Raw genomic sequence first — 20,239 nt, forward strand, 5'->3', positions numbered from 1 at the left:
ATTAATTTGTTGGAGAGCATAGATATTTGTTTTATAAGTCTATCTGATGGATAACCTCATTGTTTCCATATTAATTTTATATCTGGATAATGTAAGTTGTATGCTGAAACTCCCTTGTGTTATTACAGTTATTGTGTTACTGTATGTTTTGCTTTAAGTCTACTAATATTTAGGAGTATTGAGAGCAATGGGTGCACAGTTATTAATGACAGTCAAATAATCCTCATGGATTCTTCCCTTGATCAGTATGTACTCTCCACTTTTGTGTCCTATTATCTTTTTTCAACTGAAAGCCTAGTTTATCCTATATCATCATAGTCATTTCTGTCTTGACCTTAAAAATCACATTTCATTGAGTCTGTGGTTTTCCTGAGATCTGATAGGAGTTTCTTGTATATATAATCTAGTGGACCCTGCTTTTATAAACTCCATGTAGTAATGCTGTGTCTTATGATTGTTGAATCCACACCATTAATACTCAGGGTTATTCTTGCTATATATGACTCATTTATTGCCATTTTAAGCTTTGTTTTGTGTGTGTTTTATAATTTTGGCACTTGTTTCTATATTTCTATCTGCTTTTTAGTTTTTCCTGGTGAGTTTCTCAATTTCTTCCAATTTATCTTTTCAAAGTGTCACTGTACCCTATTTCTGTTTTGTGATTATGATGATGGGTCTATCAGTCTTTCTGAATTTAAGAGAGTTTTTTGGGGTATTGATTTTTGGTATTGATTTACTTTTTTCAGGAATAAGTAGACTCTTTCATATTCCTTCTCTCCATGTTGGTTCATTGTCTTGTTTTACTCTTGATTGTTTCTGATTTTGCATTACTCTTTGCCATCATACTCAAGGTTTTATGTTCTTTTGATTTTTATTTTCCTATGAAACAATCTCTTTCATCATTTGTAATGCAGGTCTGTCTGATAGTAGTAAACTCAATTACATTCTATTTATCTGTAAAAGCCTTTATTTTTCCTCAAATATGATAATTTTGCAGGGTGAAGGAAGGCTTTTAAACATTTTCTACGTCCAACCACTGTTTGCTCAAGAAATGTTTATGCGACACCAAATATACATATATATACAAGTATATGTGTGTAAAACACATATGAAAATCCAACATTAACTAATGATGAATCATACATAAATTTAAATCTAAATTATTTAAAATATTTCTTTGATTTTGGAGGGCCTCCAAAGCAGAGATCAGGGGACCTGGAGGCTACTTCTGGAGTTTCTTGGCCAAGAGGAGGATATGATTAGATGCTAGATTCTGAGAATACAGTGTTTCTCAAATTCTTGAGGCTCACAAAGGTCATGACCCAGTGGTACTTGGGGGTCACTGGCGCTGTAGCCTGTAGTCTTCAGGGACTTCAAAACCTATACTAGAGATGCTTGCAGGCATGTGGTACCAACAACTAAATGCAGGTCGGGCACATATAAAGCATGTGCTATCCCTTTATTCCCCAAGTCCTCAAAAAATTTTAAAGATTTTTCAAAATCCATATATTCAGTTATGAGAACCAAGATGGTGTCTAGACCCACAGTTTAAGATGCTAGCAGGTTGAGCAATCTTGACTTTTTGGAATTATGAATATGTCATTCTTTCAGCCTTTTTGGAATTATGAATATGTCATTCTTTCAGCCTTTTTGGAGTTACGAATATGCCATTCTTTCAGCCTAGAGTTTTGGTGGAATTTTCTGATTGAGGTGTGTTTGAAATTACACATTTATGCTTAAGAGTTTAGTATACTTTTAAGTATATTTTTGGTGGTTGGGTCATATCCAATAGTGCTCAGAGGACCATATGTGATGTCGGGGACTGAATCTAAGTCAGCTACCTGTAGCTACCTGCAAAGTACATGCCTTACATGCTGCACTATCTCTCTGGCCTCTAATATTTTTATTATTGTTTTTGATAATTTAAAATAATGTGTTGGTACATAAAATGATATTAATATTTTTATTGAGACACCATGATTTACAACATTATTCATAGTTGAGTTTTAGGCATACAATTTTCCCACACCAATCCCATTATAAGTGTCAATTTCCCTCACCGATGTGCCCAGTTTCCCTCCCACCCCCCTTGCCTCTTTGACAGGCACATTTCTAAGTTTTGTTGTTGAACTTTGGACATCATGCTTCCAGTTTTGCTGGTTTTGTGGACAAGATACCACACCTCTACAACTACCAGTGTGTCTGAGAGGATATCATATTAAGTGAATTAAGTCAGAAGAAAGACAAAATTGGATGTTTGCACTTATCTTTGGTATTTAGAATAATAGGGCAAAGAATGAAAGGCATCAAAGGGGGGATATATAGATTACCCTAGTCCCTAGATTATATATCTGAGGACAGGCAAGGAAAGAAACCAAGTGGGGAGGGAGTTAAGATGATGAGAACAGGACGTAAGTCGGATAGGGGAACGGACATTGAACATGTTGGTGGAATATTTTTTTAATTTATAAATTTAGATGCTGTAACAGCTTCTCGGATATCTGCAGTTAGTTTTTTTCTTAGGTTTGGGAAATTCTCAGTTATCACTTCTTTGAGTAGGCACTCTATTCCCTTTTCTACCTGTGTTTATCTTCTTATTATCTTAATATTACTTCTAAATGAATGTGTGATTTCTCTAATGTTTTTCTAAATCTTGTTTCTCTTTCCTCTTCCATTTGTGCAATTATTGAAATTTTATTTTAAATGCTATTTGTTCCTTCCTCTGTAAGACTGAGCACGTTTATTAGGCTTCCCATGGAGGTTTCATTTTATTCAGTGTGTTTTTAATATTCAGCATCTGTTAGAATATTTTAATAGCTTCTTGGCCAGAGCAGGTAAGGTGCTTGCCTTGCACACAGCCAAAGGGATTGTTTTCCAGTTTCCCATATGGTTCCCTGAGCCTGACCAAGAATGGTCCCTGAGGGCAGAGGAAGGCATAAGCCCTGAGCACTGTGGAGTAAAGGCCCAAACCAAAAACTAAAATAATTTAAGTAGCTTCAATCTCTTTGGTCAAGAACTTCCTCTGTCCTGGATTTGTTTTCTTATGTCTTTCTGCTTATTATGCTTTCTGTGTATCTCATTGGTTTTCTTTATAAGTTATTTATAATTTATTGTGAAGACTCTGCATTTCAATGTTAAGATTGAATTCTGGAAAATTTTGTCATTCGTTGTTACTGAATTTAACCTTTTTGGCACTTACTTTGTTTTTCCAGTAGCAGGAGCTCTTTGTCTGATGTGTTGTTGTTTTTCAGACTTTAAGTATGTGAGGTTTAAGAGGAGCTATTCTGCCCTAGTGGGGAGGGTCACCCTGGGTATAAAATTCCTCACTGTACCTTCTCCTCTAGTGAACAGGACTTGTTCTCTAAGCTCAATGATTGTGATCCCAAATCCTTCCATAAGACCCAGCATAGCTTTCTTCTGCCTCACAGCTTCCTCTAGAGATAGATTTACCTGGATTTTTACAGAAGGAGAAATTTTAGCAGCCTGTCAGTTCTCAGCCAAGAATGAGTTACAAGGCAGGTAACCTGAGTGTCTTACAGCTGAACTGGTTTACCAATGATACTCTCACCATTCGGGAGGACGAGGTTAGGGGAAGAAGAGCTACTCTGCTACCCCTGTATCTGCTAAAGTTGCTGGGAGTTTTATCCAGCTACTGTTTCCCATCTTAGGCAGTCAAATGGAGCCTTTTATTCTGTGAATGAGCTCCCTGGTATCCTAAAAACTGCATCCCTCTAAGTCCAGATAGAAATCCCCCTCTGATAGTCTGAGCGGTGAGGCGGGAGTTTAGGCTTAGACTCTTGCAGCTGGAGAGGCTTAGCATTGATAACCAGGCCAGGAGACTAGGGAGTGCTATGGATGCCTGAAAAAATTGCAGGCATTTGAAGATCAGCTATAGGACTTAGAACATGAAGCTGAGTGGAATATACCCTTCTTTTCTCTGGGTTCTACTGGCATCTAGAGAACTGTGTGTCCCCAAAATCTTGCTCTTCCCCATGCCTGGCCTGTAATTTATGTGGTAGTAAGTCAAACTTCTTTTATCTAGGCAGCAGCAGTATCTCCTACCTTCCACACTCTATTCTGCCAAGTACCGCACTTTCAGCACCACCTTCCTTAAAGCCTCAGGTACATTTACTCTTCAAGCCTGCGTTCTCCTTTGAACATGTATCTCACTTGCTTGTCTGTTACTCTTCTCTGTTACTCACATTCAGTTCCATAGTTCATTTCAATTTTTGTGTGCGGTTTAAGAAAGAAAATCAATTTCAATATTTTCTATGTGCATATCCAGTTGTCCTAGCACCATTTGTTGAAAAATGATTTTAATTGTATTGTCTTGGCACAATACAAAATTGGCATGCTTATTGAAAGTTAATTGACCATAAATGTGAAGGTTTATTTCTGTACTCCCATTACTCTTCCACTTATTTATTTTTTTCTTCCACTTATTTATATGTCTTTGTAAGTGCAATACACTGTCTAAGATATTTCAGCATTGTAAAATTTTAAATAGAGAATATGATGGTTCCAACTTTGCTCTTGTTTAATATTAATTTGATTATTCCAGATCCCTTTAAACTAATATATTATGTTTGACTTTTCAATTATGTAAAGAAGCCAAAAGCTAGATTCTCCTAAGAACTGCATTAAATCTATACAAATATTTGATAAATTTTGTCATCTTAACAATTTTAATCTTTCAGTCAATGAACATAGGTTATTTTTGCATTGACTTAGATCTCCTTTAGTATTCTCAACAGTGTTTTATAATTTTCATTGTATAATTCTTACACTTTTGATAAATTTATTCCTAAGTATTTTATTATTTCTGATATTAAAAATGAAATCATTCTTTTGTTTTCAGTTTGTTCATTGTTAGGATTTATAAATACAAGTGGCTTTTATATTCATCTTCTATCCTGAAACTTTGCTGAATTTATTTAGGCAGGGAAATGTGCCTTCATGTAAAGAGCACAAATATCTAGGATTAGCAATAAATGAGTTGAGTAAACAAGGAGAAAAATAATATTCATCAAGTACTTAGCATATTTGTGAAAATTCAGTGCTCCTTAATCTAGAGGCTCCTTGAAAAATAGGTAAGAGCTTTTTGTCTGTGATTTGGAACGGGGCCTTGGATTATGCCTTTCTAATCACTTCTCAATAGAGAGTGATTCTCTGCTTCTTTCTTGTGTCACAGCAACTCTTTAAGATATATGTTATTGTTTTCATTTTACATACTATATTCAAAACTTAAGCAGGTAATCAGATAACCATAAAATAATAGGATCAAATTTTAACACAGATCATTCTAATGTCATATTTGAGCTCTTTCCACACTTCTGCACTTGATATTTAAAATAGGAGATCAGATTGGACATTAATAACATATGGATTGAAAAGAAGGAAGATTTTTCAGGATAAGGGAAGCAGCATGGAGTGCATTCAAATCTAACCCTTGAGATCATCTTGGAGGACTGATCATCTAGGACCTGCTTTATAGATTTCTAAATCTGAAGGTATAAAAACAGACTATTAAGGAGAGGTAAGAAAATTCGAGAAGATCAAACTCGAGATTTGAGGGGTTCTAGAAAGTGGCTTTTCTCTGATAAGCTCTCCAGTTTTTTTTTTCAGTTTGTTCATTGTTAGGATTTATAAATACAAGTGGCTTTTATATTCATCTTCTATCCTGAAACCTTGCTGAATTTATTTAGGCAGGGAAATGTTTACTGCTGTTTACTGTTTACTGTTTACTGCTTTTACAGAAAAACAGTTTACTGCTGAGATATCTGAGAGTATACATTATTTTTATTCTTCCTTATGCTAATATTATTTTACTTGGAACAATGAAAGGTGTAGCATGAATGTCTCTGCCTAAGGGGCCGGGGTAAAAATTTGGAGATAAGGCTATGGTCATATGGCTATGATGTACTACAGATAAATAAATTCATTTCCAATAATTTTCAGTAGACTATCAGGGAAATTCTATCACCTCAGTCAAAACATATTCAATATATTACGTATTTTGTCCTTAGCACCTTTTATTAAAGTCTGGCCCTTGGTGACAATCTGGCAGGCATATCAATGTCAGCCAAGAAGGGAGTGGTGGAGGACACAAAATCAGAAACAATAAGATCCAGAAACAGAATAACTTCATGTGGGATAGATGGTCCCCAATAGCTGTACAACAAACACTGGTTCCTTATCTATAGAAACTGTCCCCCACCCCGCCCCCTCTAATGATCTACTACTCGTCAAAGAATATAATACACTATTATAGAAATATTATTGGCATAGATAACTCCTTAGGAAAAGGCAGTTGGGAGTTAGAGAACTTCAGATGAACGAAATTGGCCAGACGTGCCCAGTTTCTTATATCTGGGGACTGTAATATGCAGCACAGCCCTCCTGGAATGCTGGGGTTAAGGCTGTGGCTCTGGTGTCCTTGAGCAGCTTTTATGCACACGAGGTTAAATGGAAAATGGAATGGAAACAGGTTAGGGAAACAGGTTGGAAAATCTCAACCTGTTGACAACCAGGTTCAACTTTTCAACTATTCACCCTCTCTGTCCCTCTGATTATATTCTCTCACTTTCCAGGGCTTATTTATAGTGTCTGTCTTCCTCTTAGATTCCCTTTGAGCATTTACAATTATACCCTACATGAGTCTAAGCTAGTGAAACCTAAGGAGACTCATCATTCAGAACTCTGGTGGGTAGTAAGAAGGAACACATGATAGTGATTCCTTCACTTATTCCTTTTTATATGCCTACCACAGTGCTATTTGCCTAATGGAGCCTGTCTGAGTGTTTCATTTGAAAGGGCAGAATTCAAAATCAGTAAATGTTCTCAGAGAAAATCTCTTGATTTGCCTCCCAAACTGCCACCCTAGGCAAATGTTGGAGTAAGGATGAGTGTAAGAGATGAAAACGGAGAAGAGATATTGCATCTTAAGTAACTTTGACTGCTTTATGACACTCTCACTCATAAGGCCATATCAGTGCCTAGTTAGCAGTTTGCCTACATCTGCAAATTTTCACTACTCAATGTGGTTTTGGGATAATTTTATTAAGTGCTTTGAATACTATTCCTCCTTAAGAAAATTAACATTCCTGTGTTCTAATCCCTTACTATAGAATAATCTGAGGTGAAATGAAGAAATTTTAGTGATAAACGAGATTCAACCAGACTAAAGCTGATAAGAAAAGTTCAGACTATGAGCATGGCTTCCAACTAAGAGACCGTTATTTTCTTTGGACTTATGCTTCCTCCAAATCATTTCTAGCTCCCGAAATCTTAGAATGATCAACTACAGCAGTTTTATCTTTCTAACAGGAGATCTTAACTTGCTCATTGTCCTAGATCCAGTTTCAAAAGAAAAAGATGGCAATGACAACCATATAGCATCTATTCAAATTACTCCCTAACCTTCCTTACATTTGGCTTGGGTAAGCCTAGACCTTTACAAGCCATCAGTTTTCCTACATAAAGTAGAATTCTCCACTTGAGAGGGTATGGTAGGTTGATATTTTAACAGTGCTTCTGACAGTAGGCAATGTACCAAGAGCATATCCAGGGTCTCCCTCAGGACACCCTGCTGGCCAAGGTTCCTCCATTGTTTCCAAACACAATGAAGAGGAAACGGAAGCTGAAGGCAGTATCTGTAGCAGCAGAAAAGTTCTTTGGCAAATTCTTTACTTGAATGAAGCACCCTTGCTGCTAGAGTTAAATTCCAAGGGCTTCCTCCCTTTCCCCAAGAACTCTGCAGTAACTAGAAGAGATGCCAAGGCAGGCTGGAATGGGATAGGCAATACTAAGCATGGACCCCAAAGAAAGGAATAAGAAATTGAGCTGGAAAATGAGCAGAGTTTGCTTATAACTCCTTTCTTGCCATCACCCACCTGAGGACTTCTCCAAGATAAAAACTGGCTACTGGTACCAGAGTCTTGGCAACAGCAGCAGCATTGATTGGTTTGTGTGCCTAAGACTCTGGCAAAGTAACAGTTTGCTCTAGGTGTGTGGTTCTCATAAGAGCTTCTAGTTTCCATGAGGTTTTTTCCCTTATCCAGGACACGAAGCATGCAATTGTTAGAGAGAAAATGATTTGATGGAGGAAATTTTCCTGAGCTCACCTCTACCCATTCCTCACATATGAGATGATAAAGAAATTGGTGAAACTTTTTCAGTTTCAGTTGCCTTTGGTTTCAAGTGAAAAAAAAAGAATCCTGAATACTGAAGGCGATCCAGACATAAAGGGAATTATATGATCAGTCCATAGCAGAGAAGTGCTAAGTTCAAGGTAAAGACTCCTTTCTTAGATACTTGTCTTTGTGGGAAAATTCAAGACCTCAGCACTTGTTTATATGGCAAAAAAAATTTGGCTGATTAGTAGAAACTGGTTTCCTTCTGAATTATATCTACAACTCCAATTGCCATCTTCTTGCCATTGTTTTAGTTAAAAATTTAAAGCAAAAAATATTTAAAGGTCATCGGCAATGTAAAAATAAGAATCCTACTTTCTCCCTACATAATTAAACATTTACCCAGAAGTTTGCTTTATTAGAGCTATTATTACTGGTCTACAGTATGAAGTCCTTGGGTAGGTATCTCTAATCCCCAGCAATAAAAAGTAAATGAAACAGAAAGTGGTAAGCCCAATGCTCTCATACAAGAGGAAGAACACATTAGTCTGGACTGACAGTCCTCTTAACCTTCAAGAAGATGTTGGGGAAAGAGGTGGGATGTCAAAATTTTGCTTCCAACAGGGCATCTGGGGCTTTACAAACTTTACTCACATTCTTTTAAACATAATTCCTCCTTCTCTGCTTTCCACTGCAAAGCTTGGGTGAGGGCCTGGAAACAGGTATAGCTGAATGTCTCCAAGATAGCTAAATGTCTGTGAAAAATGGTTGGGACAGGAGCCTTGGGGCAGAGTGGAGTTACCTGGCAACATTTTTCTGAGCTTTGAGAAGCTGTGATGTGAGTAGATGGTGAGCAAAAGAGGTCTTTGTGGTCCTAGTATAAATAAGAGTGAAGGCACTTGGTGATTCTGTGTGTTGACAGTGCCTTGCCCATGCAAATTGTGGGAATAGAAGCTGTGGCTGTGGCTCTATGAACATATCTTGCCACAGCTTCTGAATCTTGCTTGTGCTGCTAGAGTAGAAGCTTAGTATCCCCCCAGTGTCTTTTGGATGTCTTGGAGCACTGCTAGGTAGTGAGAGATATCCATGTTAGAGGAAATGTAATGGCTGATAATTAATAGCTATCTACCTGAAGCAAAATTCAAGCAATGTTGAAAGCACTCCCTGTTGTGGCTGGGCAAGGATAGTGTAGCTGAATTCTGGTAGGATTAGAAATTACTGGGTCCCAGGAGTAGGCTCTCCCTGAGACATTTGAGCTGCTCTTCCCCGAGCTTGATCTTCTCTTCCAACTTTCTCTGTTCAATGATGAGAGCAGATTTCATTTTCACAAAGTGCTGGTAATCTTGGAGCTGGTCTTGAGGCAGGTAGCGGGAAACCATGCCAAATACCAATTTCTCCCGGCGGTCCACATGTTCCTTGAGCTCTTTGGCATCTGCCAACTGCCCTGTGAGCTGTTGCTTCTTCTCTATCAGCACCAACTAGGAAAGAAAACAATTGATTAAAGGCTATCCCAATTAGCTATCTCCAGCTCTACCACAATGCTGCTACAAACTACCCATTCTACTAATTTATCAGTCCTAGGTTTCACATCTTAAAAGCCCTCTACACGTAAAACTATTTCTTTCCTGTACCAGGAAGAAAATTAAAGTGAGAATAGTTCTGGATAAGGGGGGATATTGATATTAATTGTCTTTAATCCATCGTCACTGCCAGAATTTTCTTTTTTCTTTTTTTTTTGGCTTTACTTTTGGGTCACACCTGGTGATGAACAGGGATTACTCCCGGCTTTGCACTCAGGAATTACTCCTGCCAGTACTCGAAGTACCATATGGGATGCTAGGAATCGAACCCGAGTCAGTCGCATGAAAAGCAAAGCCCCTGCTGCCAAAATTAAGACTGGAGCAGGGGGAGGTTCTGATGATACTTTTGAAATGGTAAGGAGACTTTCTGGTATATGTGTGTAAGTGTACACATCCATGTGTACATATATGTGCCATTTATTATGAATTACAATTTACATCCAAAACTACTTGTATAGGGAAGGGTAATGCAGTTTTGGTTTAGCAATATATGAAAAATAACCCAACCTGTGAAACTGACAGACTCCTACTCTCTACTTTTTGAGTAACAACAGAGAAAGAAAGAGATGAAATTTTTGTTGTTGTGCTGCTGTTGATGTTGCTGCTGCTGCTGCTGCTACTACTAGTACTACTACTACTAAGTAGCACTGTAAATATAATACAGAAATCCCTGAGCCTTGGGAAGTTGATTATGATGTAAGATGGGTGATAAGTTGATTCAGCATTTGCTCTGTTCCAGGAACTATTTTAAGCAGTTTACTTGAATTAACTAATTTCGTTCTCACAGAACCACAAAGTAGTATGAATTCTGCCAGTTTTGAAGAGATTGAGATAGACTGAAGTGAAGAAATTTACAAATAATCACACAATGAGTTAGTGGGAGAGTCAAAATTCAAGGTACTTAAATGCTACTACCATTCTTAACTATATACTGAAAACACTATGCTCTGTCAAAATTGAAAGAGGGGGGGTCCCGAGAGGAAACAGTTTTCTCCAACTCTACCCTAGAGACTCCAAGTCTACCTTTTCCTGGTTGGCCTCGGAATCAATGCTGTTGAGAGCGTTCTCTACCCGGGCCAGTCGTCCAGAGAGGGACAGCAACAGGTTGACCACTTTGTCCAGGTCTCCAATAAACAAGCGGTATTTTTCAAACTCATTAGATTTGCAGACAGCTTTTAGATTGGCCTCCACCTCCTCTCCAAGAGCTGAATTGGCATTGATGTCCTCCAGCAGCCCTCGCTGGGCCTCTCGAAGGACAGAGAGTTTTTTGCCAATGCTTTCAATAAGCTGTATCTAGGTGAAGTAAACAAAAGGCAAAGGATGAGAATGCAGACCAAAAGAAAACAAGTTGTGCCTATAACTTCTATTTTGGTACAACAAGTAACAAATGGTGGGCTAAACCCTAGTCACTAGGAACAAGGAAAACTTGAGCATATCAACATAAACAATGCCAGTTTTCTTTTTTTTCTTATTTATCAATTTTTAAATTTGATTATTTATGAAAGCAAGTTTGTTCATCTAAGAGCAATAAGTTTTAGTTTATTTATTATATAAAAATTTTAAAATATGCATTGAGAAAAATAACTGATTTAAGGTCAATGAAACATAGATCTCTGAAATAGTTAAACAATGCCAGTTTTCTAAACAGTCATTCTTTATCCCATTTCTTCAGCTTATGTAGGAATCTCTGTTACCACCAAACTTCTTGGCATTAGAAAAATGGTACCCAGGTGTTAAACTCCATTTGCCAACTGTAACAATAACTTCTTGCCGAGAATAATCAATAAACAAGAACTGAAATGCTTGTAACAGCAGACTCCTTCAATTTTTAAAAATGCCTCTAATCCATAGCACTGTGCCATATGCTTGCTTTTTCAGTTTGTTTTTGGGGAACATTTGGAAAAGAATATGAATTCTATATTCACAATGACTAGTTTTTACTTCTTATTCTGCTACTTCTTTCTTTTATATTTAGTAATATGGGTTTTTAACACAATATATTTCAGTTGTACAGTTTCTCACCTCAGAAACTTTTATCCCACCATGCTCACCATCAAATATACAATAATCTGGAAGTTTCTTTGTAGAACAGCTATACAGATAATGTTTTATAAGGATTCAACCAAATGCACACCAAAGGTTAAGCACAGACGAAATAATCACTAGAGCTGATCGCTCTTACAGAAATGTGCCCGAAATTGACAAAGATATATTCTGAGATGTGTACTATTTTAGGTGATTTTATCATTGTTCAAATGCCATAGAATATATATTTTCACAAAACTGTATAATAATGCCCAGTGTTTCTCAATGTTTTATGACTGTGAACCCTTCTGAAACTGACTTCTTCTCTGTGGCCCCCATTTTAAGGTTGTCTCATGCTATGAACCCCCACACTTATGTACTTTTTTTACCCTTTAAATACCCTAGGGATCAACATGGAGTCACATGGCACTGGCTAAGAAACACTGGTATAAAAAGGGGGGAGAGAGAAAGAGAGAGAGAAAGTGCCAGCCATAGAGATGGGCTGTGGGTGGGGCGTAGTTGGTGATTGGAGGGAATGTGGGGACACTGGTGTTGGGAAATGTACACTCGTGGAAGAATGGGTACTGGAACACTGTAAGACTGAAATCTGATCATGAACAGCTTTGTAAGGGTCTATCTCACAGAGATGCAATTAAAAAAGCACTTTTTTAAAAAAAGGAGAAAGAAACACTGGTATAGTTTGTGACTAAATGGCATAGCCAATTGGGACCATCAGTGTATATTTGATCCATAATGAACTAAATGTGACGTATGGACATATTATTTAGTCTGGCCCCATCCTACTACATGAATCTTATTCCTTAGAATCATTAAGGATTAGCTTTTCATTCTCTTCAGTGTTCACAATATTCATTATTGTGTTCCTATCTTGTCTTTACATTTATGTCTGCTTTTTCTCTATTTTCCTTCACTTAGGCTATTCTCATTCTTTCTTCAGATTTGCTTAACCCTCCATTACTGAATGGGCGGTTACCTTACCCTCAGAATGCTCTCTCAAATGTCATTTTCCTTTTCTTCTTCTTTTGGGTCACACCTATCAGTGCTCAGGGCTTTACTCATGGAGGGGCTCAGGAGGACCAATGGGTCACCTGGGACTGAAACCAAGTTTAACACATGCAAGGCAAGGACCATACTCATTGTATTATCTCTCCTGCCCCTCCTTCTTTTCTTCTTTTCTTTTATTTTCTTTCCTTTCCTTTTCTTTTCTTTTCTTTTCTTTTCTTTTCTTTTCCTTTCTTTTCTTTTCTTCTCTTCTCTTTTCTTTTTCTTCTCTTCTCTTCTCTTCTCTTCTCTTCTCTTTTCTCTTCTCTTCTCTTCTCTTCTCTTCTCTTCTCTTCTCTTCTCTTCTCTTCTCTTCTCTTCTCTTCTCTTCTCTTCTCTTCTCTTCTCTTCTCTTCTCTTCTCGGGTTTTGGGATGACATCTGGCAGTGCTCAGGGGTTAATCCTGGCTCTTACTCAGGAATCACTCCTAGTGGGCTCAGAGTGGTGGGACCATATGGGATGCCAGATATCAAATCTGAGTTGGCTGTGTGCAAGGTAACTACAATTGCCGTACAACTGCTCTGACCCTCATTTAATTTCCTTAGTGTTCATGTTATTTCAAATTAGCACCATATAATGCCATTTAAAGTTGTTCATTTCCTTTTTCATAGAGTCTTCTAATATTTGTGATACTGTTTCTGTTTGAGCTATTCAAGATGGGATTGGGGTCACACCCAGCAGTGCTCAGGAATCATTCTTTGGCAGTATTTGGGGCACTACACACGGTAATGGGGATTGAACCAGAGTCAACCATGTGAGAAGCAAGTACCTTGCTGCCTGTACTATCTGTCTAGCACTAATAAAAGTTTCTTAGGGAAATACTGCTTGTGCTTTCTACTTTGTATCCCCTGTAGGTTGACCCAGTTCTGGGGCTGTACTCACATAAAAGTAGTGTAATATAGTGGAGTTTTAGAAACAGAGATGACTACGTTCAAATTCTCTTCCTTTAAACTGTGCAACCTTGGGCAAAAGAATCAGTCCCACTAAGATTTCCATTTTCCTATCTATAAAGAGAAGTGTATTCATCTCTTTCACTGTTTTAAGGATTATATGAGATCAATAGAAGCAAATTTTTTTTCCTTTGTTTTGGTTTTTGGGTCACACTTGGCTGTGCTTAGGACTTACTCCTGACTTTGTGCTCAGGGAACACTTCTAGTTATATTTAGAGGAACATATGGCATGCTGGGGATTGAACCTGGGTCTGTCACTTGCAAGTCAAGTATTATACCTGCTGTACTATTGCTCCGTCCCCAGGAGCAAATTCTTTGGTATTGTGCTTGGTACATTAAGTTTTCAATAGACATTAAGTTTTCACTAATTCTATTGTTGTTGTCACCTCCAGCAGGTTCTCTGAGATGATTATAGTTACCCAGCTGTCAGATCTTGCTGACAATGTTAGACTCATGCCTACAGAGGTTGTAGCCAATATCACATTGTGGTTAGGAACATATACTTTATTTTTGAGTTACTAGTCTTTGATCCCAGATCAGTCATAATGTAATGTATAACCTTGAAAGTCATAACCTTGAACAAATTACTCAGTCTATTTGTGTATCCATTTCCCCATCTGAAAAACAGGATAACAATAGTACCTATCTCATAGTATTGTTATGAGGATTAAATGAGCTAATGTACTTAACATACTTCCTATATTACCTTGAATATCGGAAGTATGCTTCAGAATTTGATCTATTATTACTCCTGTCCAGAAAATCTTGAACAACAGGCCTGAGATTTTTTGAGTATACTCCTTTCCAGTAAGTTATTTAGAGATATCCAGGTAACCGAGACCCAGATAGCCTTCTCTGGTTCCAAGGACTATTGCATTTTTCTGAACTGATCTTAGTCTGAAGTTTAAGAAATTTACATTTGGAGACAATTCCAAAACCTATTTGGAACTAGAAATCAGTGATAAGAACTAAACAGCATAGTTAGATGTCAGAAGGTTCTCAGATATATCCCCTACTCGCTGCTTTTCCAAAGAAGACTCAACTCCAGGGCCATAGTATGGCTGAATTTTGAATGATTAAATTGGTATATATGTTGCCAAAGTGAGTATTCAAATGACGAAGCTGGAAAATTTCCTGCTGACCCTAACTAGATCTTAGGCATCATAGCTCAAAAATGATGAATATGGAGAGATTTATTTGTTTTGTGACACTTAGGTTATGCAACCTAAACTTCACTCCTGGGGAAAATGTTGTGCAGTGCTTCTTAAACTTTTTCGACTCACAACTGCTTATCAACTTAGAAATGCAAAATGGGCAAGTGCTGTCAAAAATTCATTACACAGATTCATTACACAGATAATTTTGAAATAACTTTTCAGTCATTGAACATTCAAAAAACTTTTCCTGCTGCCAGTTTTTTTGCAACCTCAACTGTGGCTGAGTTACTTTCCTGGGAAGATGCAAATCACTGTCCTTCTTCAACTCGTTTCTTAAGAGACAAAAGCTGTCCTAGACACTCATAGTCACATCGTCATTAGCTGCTATTATGTGCCATTTCTGATCATATCCCTTTTCTTCTGATTGGAATTTATTTTTTAAAAAATCAGATTTGTTTCTGAATAAGCCAGTAAGAGCCCTGTCATGTTTGGCAAAGATAGAAGTCAGTCAAGTAGACATCTGGATCAATGAAACTCTGATATCACCATGCTTTCAATTATTTTCTTAGAATTTTGTTTCAATTTGGAAAGTGGTAGTGGTAGGGGTTCTTGAAAATGGCCTTGAGCTTCCCTATACAGGTCAAGTACTGAACAAGAAAGACAGTCACAAGAGCAATTTGCACTGAGTTCAGATGTTCACAAAGTGGCAAATTGGTCCTTTGCAGTTTCCATGGAAACCATATTTATTTATAAAATAAAATGGTAAGTGCAGGGAGTGAAAAATGATTCCAGGAACTCGATTATAAAACCAGCCTAGTGGTAGAGGAGAAAGGAGCAGCTTCAGGTAAACAACAGCATTTCCAACAATCTCTTTTAGTGCTGAAAAATATTATTGACTATGGGTACCTAGAGAAGTTTACAATCTTGAAATTTCTCCTCTTTTTTCTTTCTGGCAGAAAGTTACATAGAGAATAAAGCAATGGAAATGCCAGTGGTTTGATCCTACTGGTAAAAATTCCGAAATGTCCTTGATGGTGAGTTACTTACAAGGCTGACTTATTTCAGAATAACAACAAATCAGATGAAAAGGCAGACACGTCTGAGACCTTATCTCAAGTACTGTAAGCATGGGCAATTTAATTGTCTCAACCAGCTTAAAAAATAATCCTTAGCTTACAGAGTTAAACAACTCTGAAAGGATAAAAAAGACACTGTGAGGATAACTATGATCACTTCTACTATTATTACTATTTTTACTGGATTGGAAAAAGATGAGTGCTATTTAAGTGAGAAACCTGTGGAAGCTATTTGAGTTCTGAAGCAAATATAGGGATACATAAAGATATTCTGGGGAGTGTAGAGGGCAAGTAAATCTCTAAACTGCTTAACAATGTTACCAAACATTTTTTGTTTCCATTTTTTTTGCTTTTTGGGTCACACCAGGTGATGCACAGGGGTTACTCCTGGATCTGTACTCAGGAATCATTCCTGGCGGTGCCCAGATAACCATATGGGATGATGAGAATCAACCCAGGTCAGCCGTGTCCAAGGCAAACACCCTACCCACTGTGCTATCACTCCAGCCCCCTAAGTTACCTTTTTCTGAGCTAGTTCATGGTCGACTTCTTCCTCTTCTGGGCTGATTTCTGCCATTTCAGGTTGGTCCTTCAACTTGTTTAGCAGCTCTGCCTTGGCCACAGAAATATTGTAATATGCTGAGTAAGAGGTAGGGATTCCTGGTGCCCCACGAGGGGGTGAGAAGTGCTGAAATTCTTGTCTGTGTAAAGAAAGAATAAGCATTTAAGAATGTCCACTGAATAGCTAATGACCTTTTACTTTTTAATTTCATTTGTAAAATGAGAACATGCTTTATCAAGGAGTTAAGAAAGAAATAATGGATACAGGAGATACAGGAGGGGCTGGAGAGATAGTTCAGTGAACAAGGTGTTTGCCTTGAATGTGGCCAACCCAGATTCTACTCCAGCATCCCATATGGTTCCTGAGCACCATCAGGAGTGATTCTTAACTTCAGAGCCAGGAGTAACCCCTGAGCATTGCTGGGAGTGCCCCCCCCAAAAAAAAATAATAATGGACTGTTCAAATAAATAGACCACATGAAGGCTACCTAGAAGAAAGTCCAGGCCAACTTTCAGCTCTCTTCTAAAGGCAGTTTTTAAGTCTATGATGTTCGTAGCCAGGTAAACTTATTTAGGAATAATTTGGCTTAATACTTATACTCCACTAATGTCCACAAATACTCACAGACACTAAAGTATTCTAGGAATCTATTATCAATGATCCCCACCAGTTCTTACTTCTGGTATATAAATTCCAAGGGAAGGGCTAAATATTAGCTATTTATCTGAAACTTTAGCTATTTGTCCTGCATGCCTGTAGGCCTCCTTCCAGTATATCTTGAACATCAACCCCTGTTGTATCTAGCCTGCTTGTGTCCACAGTACTCTGCAACTTGGCTGAGCACTCTCTGTGTCCTTTCCTGCTTGAAATAGCCCCTCCATATCAAGTTTCTCAGAGTGGAGGTCACCAATAAATTCAGTAGTGACCACTACCTTGAAGGCTAATCTTAGTACCCCTGTCACATCTCTCCTGAAAACTTTGAGTGAGTCTGGCCCCAAAAAGGCAGAATCTTGCATTTCTGGCATATCCTAATGACCCTCAATTCCTTCAGGACTGCAGAATGAAATAGGGAAAAATAGAACCATTGGCACCCAGGGGCTTGACAATAATAGCAGCAGACCCTGTTATCTTGGGTTCACTGTAGTATGCAGGGCTGGGGTACTGCTTCTTGGAACCCCAGCCCATGAAAGAGAACTGTTCCTCAGGAAGGAAGTAGCTCTGGCTCCATGTTGACTTGGGTTTGGGCTCTTCTTCCCTCAATGCTTCTGGTCTGATGTGAGGAGAGAAACAAAAAGAAATACTTCAGTGTCAGATTTCAGCAAGGGGAAAATCATTCCACAGAGGGTAGGCCAACCCCCAGTATATTCTTGTTGCCTATCAGCCATCGGCCACCTACACCTGTCTGTGCCACTGACCTAACCTCTAGCAGTATAAAAGGAAAAATAGTAGAAATCATTAGTCATTTTTACAGCTATTTGAAGCTCTTAGATAAAGGTCAAAAATAATGGTTAAAAGCCTCCACAGCTATTTACTGACTCATGACATGCTGTCTTCTAATTCATCACACAAAAGAAACTTGGGTGCAGCAATATTCCTCATGCTCAGCATTCATTTCTCATGTAGATTTTAAGGTAATATGGGAACTGATAAACATATACTATTAACAAACAGTCACATATTACTTACTATGCCTAAGATGTGTTTGAGTGCAGAAATAGATATAAAGGTTAATGCTTATGACAATGGTTTCACAGATTAGAAACAAAGGACATTAAAAGATAAAGTGCCTTTCTGAAAGTCACCCAACAATAAATTGCAGAACTGTGGTGACCTAACTCTGCAATCTCTGCTTTTAGCCATTATGCTATGCAGTTGAAGGGAGGACAACTTGACATCATGTAAAGAATTTCCTGTCTGGACTATAGCTACATAATAGAAAAGAAAGAACATCCTGAAGGGAATATGAGTACATCAAACAGGAAAGTCCTATAAAAAATGTTTTGGACATGTGTGAGAATTCTGAGTCAGAACATGCTGGCAGAAAGTACAAATGATTTTAAATTCAAAAGAGAAGGATATAGTGACAGAGAAGTAGTTCAAAGGGTTGGATTGTATGCTTTAAATGTAGAAGGCTCAAGTTCAATTTCTGGTAACCTGTGGCCCCTGAAGCACTGCTAGAAACAACCCTCAAGCACAGAGTTTGGAGTAGCTCCTGAGCACTGCTGATGTCACCCCAAAAGCAAAAAGAGGGTATGGGTATGTGGCTGTATATTAATTATATCTCAATAAAATTGTGAATATTTTAAAAAATAAAGGGATAATTCAGTTTTCCAGCAGATACAGGCATGCATCATATTAGTCTCATATTCTGGGATGTACTTCCTCATTTTATCTCACTAACAGGGTAGGGATTATAGGATATATATGAGAACATGACCTGAACTTAATACTGAATATTAAAATAAAAATCATGGCATTGAGAAGAAATGTGTGGAGGCCATAAATCAATCCAGTTAAACCTGTACTTGAAGCAGAGTTCTTAGACATCACAAACATGCAATAATTACAATATCTTGCTTCTATATGCATTACAGTATTTTGTAACTGAAAAGTTTTTGGGTTATAGAGAAATTCTGGTTTAACTTGTCTGTGATAGGGTAAGCATTTTATTTGCTATTGTTTTGTTTGGGGCCATACCTTGAGATGCTCAGGGGTTACTCCTGGCTCTTCATCGAGGAATTATACCTAGTGGTGCTTTCCTATGTGATGCCAGGAATTGAACTCAGGTCAGCTGTGTGCAAGGCAAGTACACTACATACTGTATTATCTCTCTGGCCCCATGCATTTTAGATTTGAAATATCATATTTACATTTGCCCCTGACATTCATCTTGCTTAAAAAACTAATTTCTGCTCTATAGAACCTGGTACTCTTCAAGAGTCTGAAAAAAAAAACCTTCATGACATCCCAGAGATTCTGAAATGATGTAGTAGGCACAAAGCCAAACTACTTGGGTCTGGCTATCTGTGATCTTTGCAAATGATTGTCTCTTTATAGCTCACTTTTATCATCTGGATCAAAATGAGGAGACTTGATAATAAGTAAGTTTGTAAGCTACTGTGCCCAAATAAAGGTTTTTTTAAAACATATGAGAGGAATAAAAAAAAGTTGAGAGGACTAATAATAACAACAAAATAGCTGGACATATAGTACAGTGGGTAGGCTTCTTGCCTTGTATGTGGCTAGAGTTCAAATCGCTGGCACCCTATGTTGTCCCCTGATCTTTGCCAGGAATGATCACTGAGCATTCACCCAGGACTAAGCCCTTACCACAGTTAGGCATGCCCCCAAACAAAAAATGGAGGGGACTAATGATATCAGTTTCCTAGATTTTTCTGTGAAGATTAAATCAATCAATACCCAAAAATGTTTAGAACAATGTTTATCAATAGTCAACAAACAAAATTATTAACTATGTTGGGAATGTTGATCCTTAAATCTCCATCACTCAAAAAAGCATCTATAACTTATTTTTGAGCCACAAGCCAGGGCTATTCATAAACTAACATTTCCCCTCACATCTTATAATAATAAAAAACAATCCAAGGACTGGTGAGAGAGCACAGTGGCTGAAGTAGAGGCCTGGCATGCAAAGGTTTATAGGCGCAATCCCAGCACCATGTGATTTCCTGAGC

General features: G+C 37.9%; 1 protein-coding gene across 1 annotated transcript in view; it reads right to left on the reverse strand.

The window, feature by feature from the left end:
• Positions 1 to 2,034: 2,034 nt before the first annotated feature.
• The window catches only part of SHROOM4 (shroom family member 4), a 348,365-nt gene continuing 330,160 nt past the window's right edge, over positions 2,035 to 20,239 (reverse strand). Inside the window, exons 7-10 of the mRNA XM_055123334.1 lie at positions 17,665 to 17,814; positions 16,503 to 16,683; positions 10,736 to 11,005; positions 2,035 to 9,610 (exon numbers count right to left, since the gene is read on the reverse strand). Coding sequence (XP_054979309.1) covers positions 9,341 to 9,610; positions 10,736 to 11,005; positions 16,503 to 16,683; positions 17,665 to 17,814 — 871 coding nt within the window. The 3' untranslated portion in view covers positions 2,035 to 9,340. The remainder of the gene's footprint in view (positions 9,611 to 10,735; positions 11,006 to 16,502; positions 16,684 to 17,664; positions 17,815 to 20,239) is intronic.

This window comes from Sorex araneus, chromosome X, assembly GCF_027595985.1.
Source record: "Sorex araneus isolate mSorAra2 chromosome X, mSorAra2.pri, whole genome shotgun sequence".
Taxonomy (NCBI): Eukaryota; Metazoa; Chordata; class Mammalia; order Eulipotyphla; family Soricidae; genus Sorex; species Sorex araneus.